The 15725-nt window shown below is 39.3% G+C and overlaps 1 protein-coding gene across 1 annotated transcript in view; it reads left to right on the forward strand.

The window, feature by feature from the left end:
* Positions 1-4872: 4872 nt before the first annotated feature.
* Positions 4873-15725, forward strand: part of LRP2 (LDL receptor related protein 2) — a 118320-nt gene continuing 107467 nt past the window's right edge. Inside the window, exon 1 of the mRNA XM_005152772.3 lies at positions 4873-4966. Coding sequence (XP_005152829.2) covers positions 4873-4966 — 94 coding nt within the window. The remainder of the gene's footprint in view (positions 4967-15725) is intronic.

Genomic DNA, 15725 nt, shown 5'->3' on the forward strand with positions numbered 1-15725 from the left:
TAAATTAATAAAAGGCTGTAGTCTAGGCATAACTGAAGTAGTGCTCCTTAGTGTGGTAAACTTTCTTCTTTCTGCTTTCATTTGCTATTGCGTTTCTGTAATACATGAGGCAGGGACTTTCCTTCACTATTTTATCCTCATCGGTTACACAAGAGCTGCTGAACTGGAGCAAAAATTAGGACCTCTGATCCTCAGAGACAGAGAAAGTGCCAAAGCAGTTTGGTTACAGTAGGGCAAGTACTAAGAACTTTGGTAACTAGAGATATAGCTGAAGTAAAGCATACTTGTCCTTACTTTGTTACTGTGTCTCCGGGTTAGGGCACAGGGACTTGCAGTGCTGATCAAAGTGGGGAGGGGACAACTGGAAGCTGTTGAATCTTTCTCCACTTTCTTCTGCCTTCCAGGTAAACAAACTCTCTCATCTCTATCCTGTTATTGTTAAACTCTATCACAGGCCCAGTTCTGCAGGTGCAATACACAGGGAGTGTTTGGTAGCTTATTTAATGACTGTCTGCTAGTCTCAAATGTTCTGTGGCAGTTACAAAGAAAGTGCACATTTCCCATACTCTGCTTCTTGTTCCAGGGCACAGTGGTATAATTCCAGGTCAAAAGAAAGAAGTTGTAATGTGTCACTAGCCAGGAGACCTTAAGAAAACTTCTTGCCACAGTGTTGGCTGCATTGTGTAATCCTGACTCTGTGACTTCTGTTCTAGCCCAAGTCACATCTCAGTTTAATGTTTCTTACATTCATGTGGGCTTGGAATCCACCTTTGATCCAGTCTTCTGGAAATCTGTGCTCTAGTTATGAATATGCATTAGATGTTTGAGAGCAGGATCAACTAAGGCTTTTTCTTAGTTTGAGATTAGGTGAGGTTTTTGTTGTTTAAATCCTTAGGAAAAAATACCACCCTGGCAAATAACTCTGATTGGTATAGATATTATGAAATGTGATGTGGCTTACATCAGAAACTTGGTGAATTTGGGGCTGGTTTATGCTTTCCTCTTCAATATGTCATAGAGTTGAAATCAATATTGGTTCTCTGTACAAGATGCAGCTCAGCTCCCCGAAATGTGACTTTCCTGTTTATGGAAGCTTCTGCTTGCACTACATGTATTTGGAAAGATTAAGTGGTGGAGTCCAAATATGCATTGCTACTGTGGACCCCCATGAAAACAAGTAAGTTTGCCCCCCTGAAGTCAGATGAAAACTGAATTGGGCTTTAGGTGAAATAAGTGCCTCAAGAGTAGTACCTCTAGAGAGACCTTCCTGCCATTAATAGCCTCTTGAGAAAGGAAGTCTGTAACATACACAGATATTATTGCTTGCTGTAAAACAGAAGTTCAGTTAAAGAAATGGGACACTTTAAAGTGTAGAACAGCAAAGATGGATGAAATCTGAAGAATTAACTGCTGCTGTTGGATACTTGTGTTATTACTCAGGCAGAGAGAGAATCTTTAGATGTGTATGACTTGCCATTACCAATGTTCTCTCAAAAAATGTGCATGACTACAGGTAGGCTTACTTTAGTATGATTAAACAAAAATAATAAAAAAGCTTTTTATGATAAGGCATAGGATTTAATGAAAATTAAATGTGAAATTGGGAATACAGCTTGTAACGTAAAATGCTTTCTATGTGGCAAAACCTGGGTTTATCCAAGGACAGATTTGCCACAAGATTACCAAATGCCACTGGCAATTACAGCTTCATTGGATAATGTTCTGGGCAGATCCTGAGCCTCTGTGAACTGTCCTAGCCCTGAGAAGTTCAGAAGAAACAAATTTATCTGAGCAACTATTTCTTTTAGTGAATATATCCTCTTTTTTTTTTTTTTAGCCATCAGCTTTGTATCGTTATTTAGTCATACATCAACCCCTGGTGTTTCTGTCTGTTGGTTAAGAATTGGATGAGTTTGAACACTAAATTAGAACTGAAGCCTGGTCAAAAATCAAGCATTTTAATTTTTAACTTCTGTGCTTAGCATGCAACTTTAATGTGTAAACAATGTGGCTGTGGTTATTCATTCTAATTTACACCTTTAAAAGCTTTTCTGATTGCTTGCTTCTAGCAAAAAAAGCAAGCAAGGAAACAGTCCCATACTGTATTTTACTTAATAACCAGAGTTCAGTGAACAACTGCATTGCCTATGTTTTTTCCCCTCTGCATCTTCTTAAATCTGAAGTCAACTAAAAATCCCTAGTTTTAGTTGAGTCAAAACAATCAGATGACATTTTAGTGAACAGGAAGCTGAGAGGGAGAGGTCTAGTTACATTGTCAGGGATGATTTTGGATGTAGTTATGGGAAATCCTTGAGGTGTTTTGAATCTGATCTTGCAAATCTTGTCTCATTGAAGTCCTATTTGATGGTATCCAACAAGACAGGGTTCCTTTGGTTGAATGATGAGGTGCCACAGTAAAGTGAGAGAAGAAAATTTTAGGTTAAGTAAATGGAGACAGCATCGTCCTATGCTCCGTAGTGTATACTTGAGATGGTAATTTTTTAGTGACTCATTCTTCATCAGTGAAGCATCTGGGCTGATCAGTACATTTGTCTCTGAATGCAAATTATGTCTTTTGAGGGTGAAGAATAATTGGAAGGAGGCCTTGATCCATTGGCTCAGCACAGGCCTTCCCGTCACTCTCAACAATGTTTCCACCATTCCTGTTTGAGAATCCCTCTTGCCCAGCACCCTATGGGAATAGATGTATAGAAATGGTGATGGTGAATGGGGCAGTAAAACACCTTCTGACTGCTAGCTGTGTGGGAGTGAAACATAGGTAGGTGCTTCCCAAAGGTCAGCTCAAATACAAAGTGACAGAAGAGTGCACATAACTCCCAATCCAGAGCTGCAGCTCCCAAGCACTGTTTGCCCTGTCTGCATGTTGCTGTGGTGGGAACTGCTTTAAACAATTCCCATTCTAATTAAGTACGGTCAATCTGTGTGTTGGCTTTTCAGGCACCCATCTGTACAGAGCCGATCTGCTTGCTCCCCTGAGGATCCCTTCCTTCCCTCCCCATTGGCGTTGTTGGGGGATTAAAGCAGCGGCAGCCCCATACACAAACGCAGCTGGTTCCGTTTGGTCAGCCTGAGCCTTGCTGTGAAACCACGACAAGAATTCCAGTAAGTTGGCAACACTGAAACACAAAGAAAACAACAATAGGAAAAGTCCTTCCGTGCAGAAAGGAATGTTTCAAGCACTGTTCCCCTACAGTGAAAGGAGAGAGGGTTGGAGGGCGGAGAGAGATTTGAAGAGGGCAGGTCCCCCCTCCCCCGGCAGCTCTGGATCTTGTGATGGAGAGATCTTATCCTCTCTTTGTGATTCAGAGGTGCCAGGAAGCTAATTGAATATTCTGATCTGCCCCCAGTGTTTCTTGTGGCTTGACCCCGGTGCTGTGTCGTACCACTACACCAAACAGCCCTGAACCTGCATAAATCACAACTTTGCAAAAACCTAGGCTCCACATCTTTCCCCCTTCTTGCCCCCACCATCATCTGTCTTTATAGATAGAAAACCTTTACAGAGTGGTTTAGGAGGATTAGTGTCCTACAGGAGCTGGAGGAAAATCACAACTTTCTAATAAGCAACAACATGTTCCTTCACAACTTTTCCAAGAATAATACAGCCACCTTTACCCCTTAATTGAAATTGCAGTCCATGGCAAAAAGAAGAGTTAATGCTTTGAAATACCACTTAATCTCTGTTTTAGCATCAACAAACACCAATTGCAGTATAATGAACATAGCAGGAAGCTAATGTAAACAGTATATGAAACTTATAAAGGTGGTGTCATTAAAATTAGTCTGACAAAGCTTCTTGCAAGACTAATACCATCTTTCTCCCATGGTATGGTATGCACAGTAGTCACATGCACATCTATGTGTGCATGCATACAGAGAAAGGAACGGCATGGCACAACGAAGTTTTCTACATGGAAGTCTTTCTGACTAATACAAAACAAAATAATTAATTGAATTCACACAGTTTATGCAGGGTACTTCTTATCCTGCAAGCAAAGCTCTAAAATGTTTTCCCTTTTCCCTAGACTGCATTCCAGCCTGAAGTACTGGGATATCTTTATCTTTCCCCTGTGATACTATGCACTGTTATACCCTTGTTAGCACATACATAATTCCTGAAACGGCAGCAGTAAAATTCAGGCAGACATTTCATGTGTGCTGTGCATGCTGTTGGAGAGTTAGAACCAGAGTAAGGCATCTCTAGATGGGATCTTAAGCATTCACAGCCAGAGTACTTTACGAGTCTGATTTTACCTGCTTAGTAAGTGCAGAAGTAGTTTTCATCCCTACAGTTTTCCTTTTGCAATATTAATTTGAGGAATAATAATGATAAACAAGTTCTAAGCTTTATCTTCTGCATTGGTGATATGGTGGTGTGACTTTTTCAAAACTGTTAAGAATACTTTTTTTGTTTGGAGCGTGCCTTTGGGATGCTAAAATCTGGGACATATTTCACTTGCAGTTTGAAATTCACCCGATCGGTAGATCCAAATGTGCAGTGTAGCACCAATGAACTCTGATATACAGCCTGCAAAGTGCAGGCGCTTAGAAGCATCTTGCCTGTCCTGCAAAGTGTGGAAGGAGGGGCAGCGGCAGCCTGTGGCTGCAGGGCCTGGAGCGGCGCCTGATTCCCTCATGCTAGTTCCGGGGCCGCCGGGTATAAAGAGCTTTATGCAATGTCTGGAGGGTGGGAGTTTATAGAAAACGCGATGTCTCAACAGGCGAACACGCCTTTCTTCTGCAACTAGCGGGATAAGAAAAAGACACCAGGCTCCCTGTGCTGCTGCTGTGCAGATCAGCACCCCGGAGCCGAGGAGACAGCTTTGAAGGAGCTGGAGCATCCCAGCCCAGATGGGAACTCACCATCGGATGGATGGAAGAGCAGCAACTGCTTGCAAACTGTTCATACTATTCACTGCATGCATAATGCAGGGCAGTTGCCAAGGTAAGCGCTATGCTGCAGCCTCTCCGGAATGGGACTTGCACCGCAAGGAGCACATCCCTGCCCTGGGGCCTTCTGTGAGAAAGACCAAAGTGCCTGAGGGCAGAGGGTTAGCGGGAGACTGTGCAGGAGCTCTTTCAAATAGGGGAGACAATTGGCCCTTTCCAGAGTTATTTGATGTTGTTGATATCTGTTGTGGAAAAGAAAGTAGCGCCTTAAAAAACACTACAAACACCCCAGGCTCTTTAGATTCACTTCACCTTGGTTTTAAATTATTCCAGGATTTATTTCCTGATTGTTTTTCTGGTTTGTACAAACTTTGTTTTTCGGTTGTATAAAACTGCAACATGCAAATGTTGCTAGAATTGGAGGGAGAGCTCAGACTTCAAAACTCTTGTGCTGCACACCGAGTTGTACAGAGATGCAAGAGTGCAGCTTTTCCTGCACTGATTACTGGCCGTGGGTAAGGTGGGGGAAAAGAATCACCCCGAAGCTTTTGCATTTTTTCCCTTGTGATCTTTGTGCCCTTCTTGCTACAGAAATGCGGGTGGTTTTGCAGAGCAGAGTTCACCTGCGTTCCAAGAGCAGGTTTGGTGACCACTGAAGTTGTACCTGGCGTTGTGTTTGAGGAGCGGCAGGGTGCACGTACACAGGTTGTGCGGGGGGGTGTGATGGGTGGACGGGCTTGTGTGCATGTGGTATCTGCGGCCCCTTGGAGCAGGCTGCCGGCGCGGAGCAGATGCTTAGTCTGGAGCACAATAAGCTCCCCTCAGCCGCTCTCCCGGGCAGACTGGGAGTCGGGAGAACTTTTCCTCCGGGCTTTGCCGTTGCCGGGCGACGCCGGGGCGCACGTGATGGGCCGGTCGGAGCGCCGCGCCGCTCCACCGCCACCAGCCGGGGACGGGGTGGCCGGGCCGCGGTCCCCTCCAGCCCGTGGCTGCGGCTAGGCTCTTCCCGAGCCCCCTCTGAACGCGGTGCAGCTGCCCTGCTGTGAGAATGAAGCCTGGCTTCTTGGAGCAAGAGTGGTCGAAGTTCATTTGCTTGGTCCCGCGTGTTGACCCGGCAGCTTTACTGGTTGTGTGTCTGTCTGTGCATTACATGTGCGTTCAAATTGTTAATCTGCTTTCTTTGCTCAACTCTTAGTTTAAGCTCCTTAGACAGAATCAAGTAAGTAATTATATAGCAACTGCTGCTAGCAGCTCCCACTTGCGAGCAGGGAAATAGGAGATAGCTAATGTGCAGCAGGAGACCTGCAAAAGCTTCTAGCCAAGGAGGTCACACTGGGCAGAGTTAATCCTATGCACTATTATTTTATCTTGGACAAAATGGAAGCTGCAGTATATTTCTTTGCTCTACAGCCGCTTTTGACTGTTCAGGATGTGCCTGGTAAATGGCATGCCACGATAAGCAGGGGGAAGCTTTCAACTAGCGTTGGTAGGCAGTGGAAGTGCAGAAGATTTTAACTTTGATGGTGTGTTGTGTCCTGCCTCCCCCGCCTTCAGGATAGAATAACTGCAAATGAACAAGTATAGTTTAGTAATGGGTAACTGATACTAGTAAAATCTCAGGGGAGCAACCTTGGCCATGCTGTGATTATTATTGTGAAATATTTGATATTCTTAGGTTCCAGCTCCTTAAATGTTGAGATCATGTCAGACTCTCATTAAAAAAAAAAAAAAGAAAGCAATTCCAAGGCTTAGAAGGAAAATGGTGAAAATCATATTATCTTGCCTAAGTGTCAATGTTTTCGGAGGTGCTTTTGTGATATTTTTTGGAACTGGAGTGTTCCTCATATAAACTGGCTGTTTCTAGAAGTTGTTTCACCTGAGCACTTGCTCAAATGATAGTATCACAGTTCTTCCTTGACTTATCTAATTCTGGACTTACTGGAATTAAACACACCTCTTATAAACTGAATAAAAATACAACTGCCGGCAGTACAGGGTCTGGTTCTGCAACCTTTACTCTATAAGCCTTGTTGTCTGTGGGGTAACTGTTGAGAGAAAAAATTGCAGCTGGAATAGAAAAAAACTACCCCAGTGAAGACGGTGTCAAGAAGGAGCATCATGGGACTAAGGTTAATGTTTGTTTTGAGGAATCTCAAAGTGCTTCATGCTCATAGTCATAAACTGAAGCCACTGGATGGATATTGTACTCTCAGCAGTTTAGCAGAGGGCAAATGGGATCAGTAGGGCAACTTTGCATCTGAACAATGAGCTCTTTAATGTTACTTCAGAGCATACCATACCAGATCTACACACTTAAGCAATATTCCACATAGTATCTGTTACTAGGCTCACTTTATCTATCATGGAAGGCCTGCTATACTTTTTTTTTATGAGGATTTAGTCTGAAAGTGCTTGTTTTTGTTTTTTTTTTTTCCTGTTCTTAATGGTTCAGCACCAGAGGAACTGTTAGTTTAGTGTCTTTATAAAATCATTCATATATATAAAATCATATATAAGTCATCTATACAAAACTGTTTTTCTTTACAACAAAAAACTCTTCTTTCTAGACACAAAACTTTAAAAATATTTTTCACCAATTCACTATAGTTAATATTTCTGTAACCTGTATGTTTCAAATTAGATTTCCTTTGTTGCTTTTTGGTGTCCCTTAGGTCCTGATGACCTACTTTCAACAGAGATGCTGTCAATCTTCCAGAAAATAAATGTGTATTAGTATCAGAATAATATGAATTATTTACTAAATTATGTTTCAATTGATTTTTTTCCACCAATCCTGTTAAATTAGTACAAAATTAGTAAATTAGTTAGGAAACAGTGCTGGCATCAGGCTTGCATGTATTTACACTGAAGTTCTGGCTTTGCTGCTATTTATTTCAAAATACCAACTTGCTATGTGCAGGCCAGGTTTTCATTTTATTGTGTGGTTTTACAATGTTTAATTGTTGTCTCCCTCACCCCTTGTTCTGGTGCGTACTTCTGAGGATCTTTTTCTTTAGTGTGTTTCATGTATGGAATCAAAGATGGCAAATTCACGTTGCTATGAATTATCTGAGAGAAATGATTGCTTAGCCATTGCTGATAATCATAATGTTTGTGTATCACCATTGATGGTCTTTTTCTCTACATATATGCTAATAGTTTTAATTTCTGGATTCTGTATTGAGTTAAAAGGCCTGAAGATCACAGCTGGGTTGACTCCTAGTATTTTTTTTCCTCCTCTTTTCAATAACTCATATTTTACTGTTATATTTTGAAAGTTTCTGTGGTTGAGCTCAAGATCAGAAGATTTTTTTATTATTTATTATGTATTATTTATTTTTTTTTTAGGGAAGCTGTTTATCCTTTTTGTATCTTGGCAAAATTTGTGCAAAAACTGTGCTGTAGCATAAAAATTAGTGCATTGAATTTGATTTACATTCTAAATCTCTTTAATGATAAATCGTCATCTTAAATGTGTTCCAAGCCAGTGTAACTAAAATTTGTTACTAGTATAAGGTCTTTACTAGTCTGAGAATGGAGGCTATTCTAAAAATGAATGTATATAGTGTGATACCGTATCTCAGAAATCACAATGAACATTTGCGTGAAGTGAGGCCAGTAATAAATAGGTATGGTAAGAACAAGTATAGAAAAACTACACTGTCTCTTTCCAGAATGGTGTGGAAAAACAGGCTTTTCCATCACGCATTATAATAGCTCAATCTCCAAATTAATGATTCAGTATTTTTTAGGCATTGCCGTCACTCAAATCTGTTTAATCTGTCTACAGGATGATGTATGGTGACATTGCCGTAGGCGACAGGCCAGAGTCAGTATTCATACAATCTCATACTTTGCTGTGCACATGTAAATGACAGGAGCCTGTCTGTAAAATTACAGCTCTGTCAAGACATAGTGTTTGAAGACCTTGAGTGAGACTCGGGCACTGAGGATTTGGGAGTAACGAGAAGGGAGAAAGGATAGCAAAGGTAGTGAATATACCAATGCAATCCTGACATACAATTTAATAGGTATTGTGCATGACCTATGAGCTTCAGTGTTCATAATCCTGCACTAGTATAACTTTCTTGGTTTCTCTTGGAGATGTACTCATGCAAAATCCCACTGTCCATCTACTTTGCTCTGAACTAGTTTATTTCTAAGGGCTGACAATTTAAAAGTACCTATCAGTGAAACACGTTATAATTTTCTCCCAATTTAATTAATGAGCGGTGTTTCTGTGCATTGACAGTATATTTTTTTGCATAGCTCTTTTTAATGAGTAGCCCTCTTTTAGTACATTTCTTGAATTTTCTTAATTATTTACCTCTTCTCTGTATTGTGTTCAGCAAAGCATGTCAGGAATTTGCAGAGTAATCAGCAAAAGTGAAGAATGGGATAAAACCCAGAATTCTAGTTACAAATTGAAAGCAGTAATTGAATGACACCTGGTTAGGTTTAGGTTCTATGCCAAATGCTAGAATTACAGTAAATAATTAAGCTACAGGAATCAAGACAAATAGACAAAGCATCTAAGGATGTTTCATCTAAGTGTGTGATGTGTGTGATGCTTCTATTTTCCTGTAAGACAAACCAAAACCTTCTTTCATATATTGAGCTGATTGGAAATTTGAGCAATGAAATCCTACTTTAATCCAGATTTACTTTCCATGTGTTTTGCAGGAAATGAGCAAAGATTCATTTGGGGGAAAGGTAGAATGCAATTTCATTAAAGCCTTTTAATTCTTTCAGGCTTCTTGGATTGACGTGAAATCAATCACACTCTTTGGAGCCTTTCCGCCTTTATATGCCTTTTTGTACTGTTAGATTATTGCTGGATCAAAGCCCAGTGATGGTTCTTTTGCTGTGTGTTTTTTTTTGTTTTGTTTGTTTTTTGGTTTGTGAGGTTGGGTTTGTTTTTTTTTGTTTTTTTTTTCCTAAATATGAATACTCTTAGTTGAGTAGTAAACAGGCACATTATAGAGGTAATTCATTTTATCTCTATGAATATTGGATCAAATACCATTCAGTTTTCCTAAAATACTTATTTTTAGATCAAAGAGCTTGTGAAAACTCTCCAGATAGGCATATATGTAACTTTCAGTTACATGTTGATAGTACAATTGCATTTTTAAGCAGGGGTTTGTAATTGCTTCTACTCTTTCAGAGCTCCACTTAAAAAGTGCTGGAACCATATAACACTTCGGATGTTTGAAAGGAAATTACACTCTGTAGAAGTTGTCATTGTTGAAAAACATTAAAGATCCCTTCTAACTAATGATCTACAGGTTGACATCTATTTAAAGGGCAGTTGGTGGTTTTATTCTACTGTGGCTAATTAGCGATGATAATCAGATGATTTGTCAGCTTCTCTTTAATAGCTTACACTGAATGTAGCAAATAAAGGACAGAGCTGTTTTTCAAATTGTTTAAAACTGAAGTGCTGCTTTATATAATTTGATAATTATACTTTATTCTTGAAGATACCTTGAGGTGTGTCTAGATGAAGGAATAACAAGGTTTTTTTCTGTGTCAACTCAGTTCAACTCCATTAATTTCAAAGAAATTGTCTGAGTTGTACTGATCTGAGAGAAAGAAATTAGGATGCAGTGAAGAGTAAACATTTCTTTTAGTTGCTTCTTATTGTCTGAGATCCATTTTGCAGTGCACTTTCTTATTACAGTGTTAATTTTATTAACTCCTTTTGCTTCTTTAACTCAGCACACTTTTAGAACAGTTTAAGAAAATGAAGTTTAATGATTAAGCATAGAAATATTTAATGGAATGGATAGCCTTTAGTAAATTAAAAGCCATAAGCTTTTACTGTTGGTTTTGAGGCTTTTAATGTTGTCTTTGTTTTGCAATACTTAAAGTGGATTAGAGATCTAAGGATCACTGTTACAAGTTTTGTTTTGGATTAATGAAATGATATATAAGGGTTGACTGAAATTGTTCTACTTTTATGACCTCTTCTATTTTATGCTTTTGACATGAATAAGTTGCCTTTGTTTTACAATCAAGAAGCCAGATCTTCAGCAAAAGAGCACTGTTTACATCAGCAGTGTGTCTGCCCAATTATTTTCTTGCACAAGCAGGTCATGATACTACACCCTGCTGAGTTGAATCAAAGAGTGGGGGTCCGTTCCAATGGGGACTTGCTTTGATGGGGATTGCAGGCTCATGCTTTTGTGGAGCAAGAAGGATGAGGGTTTTAGTTGTGTTTTGTGACATCTCCTAAAAAAAAAAAGTCATAGTGCACAAGATATCCCAGGAACTGATACATTCAGTGGTATATTTAGAATCTAGGTAATGTATTTTATCTTCAGAAACCATTAGCTAAATTATCAACTCAGATAAATGTACCACAGAATTTAGTTAGTCTGGGGAAGTATAGGGCTTGCAGAACTGGAGTATATACACGTATCAGTAATTCTCCCCAGGTTTGCCCAGAAGAAGGAGGCTTACTGTGTAAAGTGCATATCACTCAACACCAGTGGGAAACATTTCAATCTGATCAAGCCCTTGTCATACCTTGTAATCTAAGGGTATAGTTTCATGAACCAGGTGAACAGGTTGCTGTTCCTGGAAGCAGGAAGCTTCACTCTCTGTCCCTCTCTGTTCCAGTGTCCCATACCATGTTGCTGCTAGCCTTGAGATCTTGCTGGTTGCTTTGTGCTAGCACCACTGCTCATTGGACTTCTCTGTGACCTGCTTTCAGTTACAAAGCTGGAGGAAAACTAAACCAGGGCTATGGAATTAGGTGGTTTCTTGGTGGCCTGGGCAGATACCAGAGTCTGGAAAAAACAATGAACTTTGGCATCAAGTGGTAGAAGGAGAGGAGCTGGAAAGAGGACAGAAAGAGCCCTCTTTTTCTTACGATAAATCAGTGGGTTGGCTCAGTTGGCCATGCAGCCACTGCTTAATGCTACTGCTAAGAGCACATAGGAAATGCTTGGCTAGCGTGCTAGTTACAAGAGTGGTCCCATCAGGGCTACAGAGAAGCAGTGTTAGCACTGCGGGAAACCCTTTTGTAAAGTTGTCTGGTGTAAACAGATGGCTTCACATGAATGGGACTGCTCATGTGTTCACTTTTGAGCAGGATTGTAGGGCTGTTCTCAACCTGCAATGCAATAAATGAGTTGGACGATAATCAAACTCCTGGAATCCTGCTGCAGTTTTTGTTGGCCTTCTAGCTGTGTTAATAAAAATAGCTTTTACTACTGTGAGGTCTAATAGGTTTTGAACTATTTCATGTGAAACAAATGAGCTCCAGTTTATATCTGAAATGAATGACAAAGTTTGTGGTGTCCTCTATGAATATACGAGCTGTTTTTAATAGCTTTGCAGTTTTTACTTTCTATAGGAAGTCAAACACAGAATGCACTTTACAGCCTCCCTGAAAATTAGTATTTTTCGTAGTATTCCTTAATATAGCAAAGTGCTAAAATTCCTTTTGTTACCTTTGCTATACATGAAAGGTATTTACTGAAGTGATTAAACTGCATCTACTTTAGTTGTTAATCTGAGCCTTGATAAATTTCTGTTGGCTGAACCAATAGGAAATCTGAATAGAGCGTCAGATGTAGCTCAGTTGTGGTTGGTCCTACTACTCAGGCAAGCTGGCCATCTGCTTCACCAGGAGCTCTGCCTGGGTAAAGAGGGCAACAAGGACAATCAGGCTCCTTTGGCACTTGCAGAAGTGATATCCTGTCATGGAATTTGTGCTTTAAATCTTGGCAATTAAAAAAAAAAACACAAAACAAACAACCTGCCATTATTAAACTGTGGAAATGCCATAATGCTGCTATTGCTAGATTTTGAGTTCTAAAGGTTTATTAAGCCTGCCACAGAATGCATTATAAAATGATTATCTTACAGTGGAAATACAAAAAATAATGAAACATTCAAGCTGAAATTTGAATCCTTTGGAAGTTTGGATGTCTCTTGTATTTGAGGAAAAAAAACCTAAAAGGCAAATAATTGAAATCAATAAAATAATGACTAGCAAAATCTAAATGAACTAAGAGTGTGGTAAAAGCTCCAACCCTGATGAAGTACTTTATCCACTGAAACTTTATCACTTGCTAATGAAACAATTCCTACCTGGAAAAGACACTTCAGCAGTTGACTGCTTTACTTTTTGTTACTCTACTGAGCTTTTTCTAATAGGAGCCAAGAATTCTCAGAGACTTAAATCCCAAGAAATTTCATAATGTAGTAGAGAGAGATGCAGATTATCACCCTGTCAAGAGGAAATCTCAGTCATTACACATTTCGTATATAGATACTGACGTGGCCACCAATGTGCCAGGTGTGGCTATGATCTCCTTCCTGGCAGGCATTTTGAAAGACTGTCAGAAACTGTTGCTATTAGAAAGGCATTACAATTTAAAAGTTGCAAGTTTGTAGACAAATGCCTGCAGTTCTGTGAGGATTGTTATTAATATGTTGTGTGTTACCATTGTGAAACTTGGGAGTCAATGTGTGCCTTTATTGTGGTTTTGTCTGCTTGCTTTTGGATCTAAGTGCATAAGTATGCAGGACTTGTACGCTCTTGTGTTTCCAAGGGTGCAGCAAGCGTAGGGCTTATCCAGCTGCACAAGTTAGAGCAGGAGACCCTTCTTTCCTGATATTCACTATTGTGCCTGGAATGCTTCTTAGAGTAGCTAGCTAATGTAGTTTAAAGAGTTAAAATATTGTGCCTAACAGCCACCAATGAAGGGAAGTAGCAGCAGAATGAAGTACCCTTAAAAATTCCTAAGGGGTGAGTAAATCTGACAGTTGTAGAGTTTGGCAGGTTAGGGGACATCCAGTTTAAATGCTTCCATTGGGGCTGAAAGGAAGGGTAGTGTTTCAGTGGCAGATGATACTGCTTATATTTATCCTCTTCCAGTGAATTCAGGAACTTTGTCTTTTTAATTTGACTCACTCATTAGTATTACTGTTTGGGTAAGAATTTTTTAAAGATTATTTTTTAAACTGAAAACTGTAAAGAAAATATGCTACATTTTTAAAAATGAAAGAGCCAAAGGATGATTTAATACTTATTGCTTATTTTCAGGTCTACTAAGATAAAGTTTATTTTTGTGTGAGCACATCGGACAATGTTGTTGTTTCCGTTCAGGTGATCCTTCATTTACTTAGGCCTGCCTTAGCACATGAGGTTTCCTTTTCAAGAAGCTTGATAAGGAGGGACTAACCTTAGATATTAGCTGCAAGCTGAAACTGAGTCACTACTATATAAGGAGGAAATGTGACGAGTGTCCAAAGAAATAGATGTAGTTCCTCATGTCACGGGCAGTATTAAGTAGTATTAGAATGTCTGACTAGGCCTGTCATATGCTTATGAACTAGCATATGAACTATCCTGTCCTGACAGTTCAATATTTTTGCTTTTCTGAAAGTGTTCTCACATGTTTAGTTTGCAGTAAGTAACAGTCACAATTTTTGAAGTGCAAAAGCCCTGTCAAGTTTTGGTGCACAGCTTAAATTGTCTTTTTTTTTTTTTTAATCCAGAGTCCTACTAGTTATGATGGTGCCATTCAAGTAGTGAAGAATTTTGTTACAGATATGGCTTCTGTGGTGAAAAAGAAATAGCTTTCACTTAATGTGATTACTGTGCTTATTATCTGTGTAAGGGGAAGTGATTTATTTTTTACACAAGTTTAATTTTTTATTTAATAACTTGCAATATAATATTTCAGTAAGTTATGATTTGGCACTGTTAGATGTTGCATAGCAAGTTTCAATCTAGCAACAATACGTAAAAGAAATATAAAAAATTACACAATTTCACTGTAACAAACTGGATGGGAAGGCTCTTACTGAGGCTGACTTCTAGTGCTACAATGACTCATCTGCTTTCAGGAGAGAATGACTGAATTGAATGCAGCTCACCATCTCAGCATGGAGTCTAATTTTGAGAACAAACATCACATTTATTTAAAAAGCAGTACAGCTCTCTGAATGAGAACAGTTTACTGAGCAGATTGTGTTATCAACTGCTACTGAATCTGTCAGACCTTCTCAGTGGTATGTACTGTATACTTTCTAAGCTGTTTAAGACCTTTTTTCATTTTCCACATACTGTGTAGTTGTAAATACTTCCTATACTTGAAGATTTTCATTGTTTGGTCACATTCCCCCCTTACTGTTATCCAGTTGTTATTCTACAGCAGCCTTTGGGCCATTAGACAGGTTCATTCTTATGAAAATTCTTGGGATGCTTCCTCCTGTGAGTAACTGGAGGTGTCTTTATTTATACTGTTTACTTGTTCTTCTTCCCCTTATGTCATTTTGTCAATTAGAACACATTTGCAAATTTAATGTGCTATTCATGAAAAAGAAGGATTTAGGAGAGTTCAAACATGTAGTCTTCCCTAGAGCTCCACAGTGCTTGCTTTGCTTAACCAGCTAATGCAGACACAGTTTCTTTATGTGGATTAAGACACCTAATGTCAAGACAACTGGTTGAGGTTATCCAATTTAGTGCAGAACATATGTAATTTGTCTGAAATACATTTTTATATTGTGAAGGCTAATCTTTTAGTACTTCAAAGAAGACTGATTCTCTTGAATTTAGCCATGCTGATAATGTTTACTAAATACTCTAAAAGGAGTACATATAGTTTTTGTTGGTCTCACCTTGGAAAATACTTTTTATACAGTTGGGATTAAAGAAAGTGTCAAATAAAAATTAATGGCTAATTATTAGTTATCACTGAAGGAGAAGAAATTTCACAGTGACTTAAATGGAAGAAGGAACCTGATCTGTTCAATCTAAGGAATATTTGCTTTATCAGTGGAAAGGTATA

The sequence above is a fragment of the Melopsittacus undulatus genome, chromosome 8 (assembly GCF_012275295.1).
Source record: "Melopsittacus undulatus isolate bMelUnd1 chromosome 8, bMelUnd1.mat.Z, whole genome shotgun sequence".
Classification (NCBI taxonomy): Eukaryota; Metazoa; Chordata; class Aves; order Psittaciformes; family Psittaculidae; genus Melopsittacus; species Melopsittacus undulatus.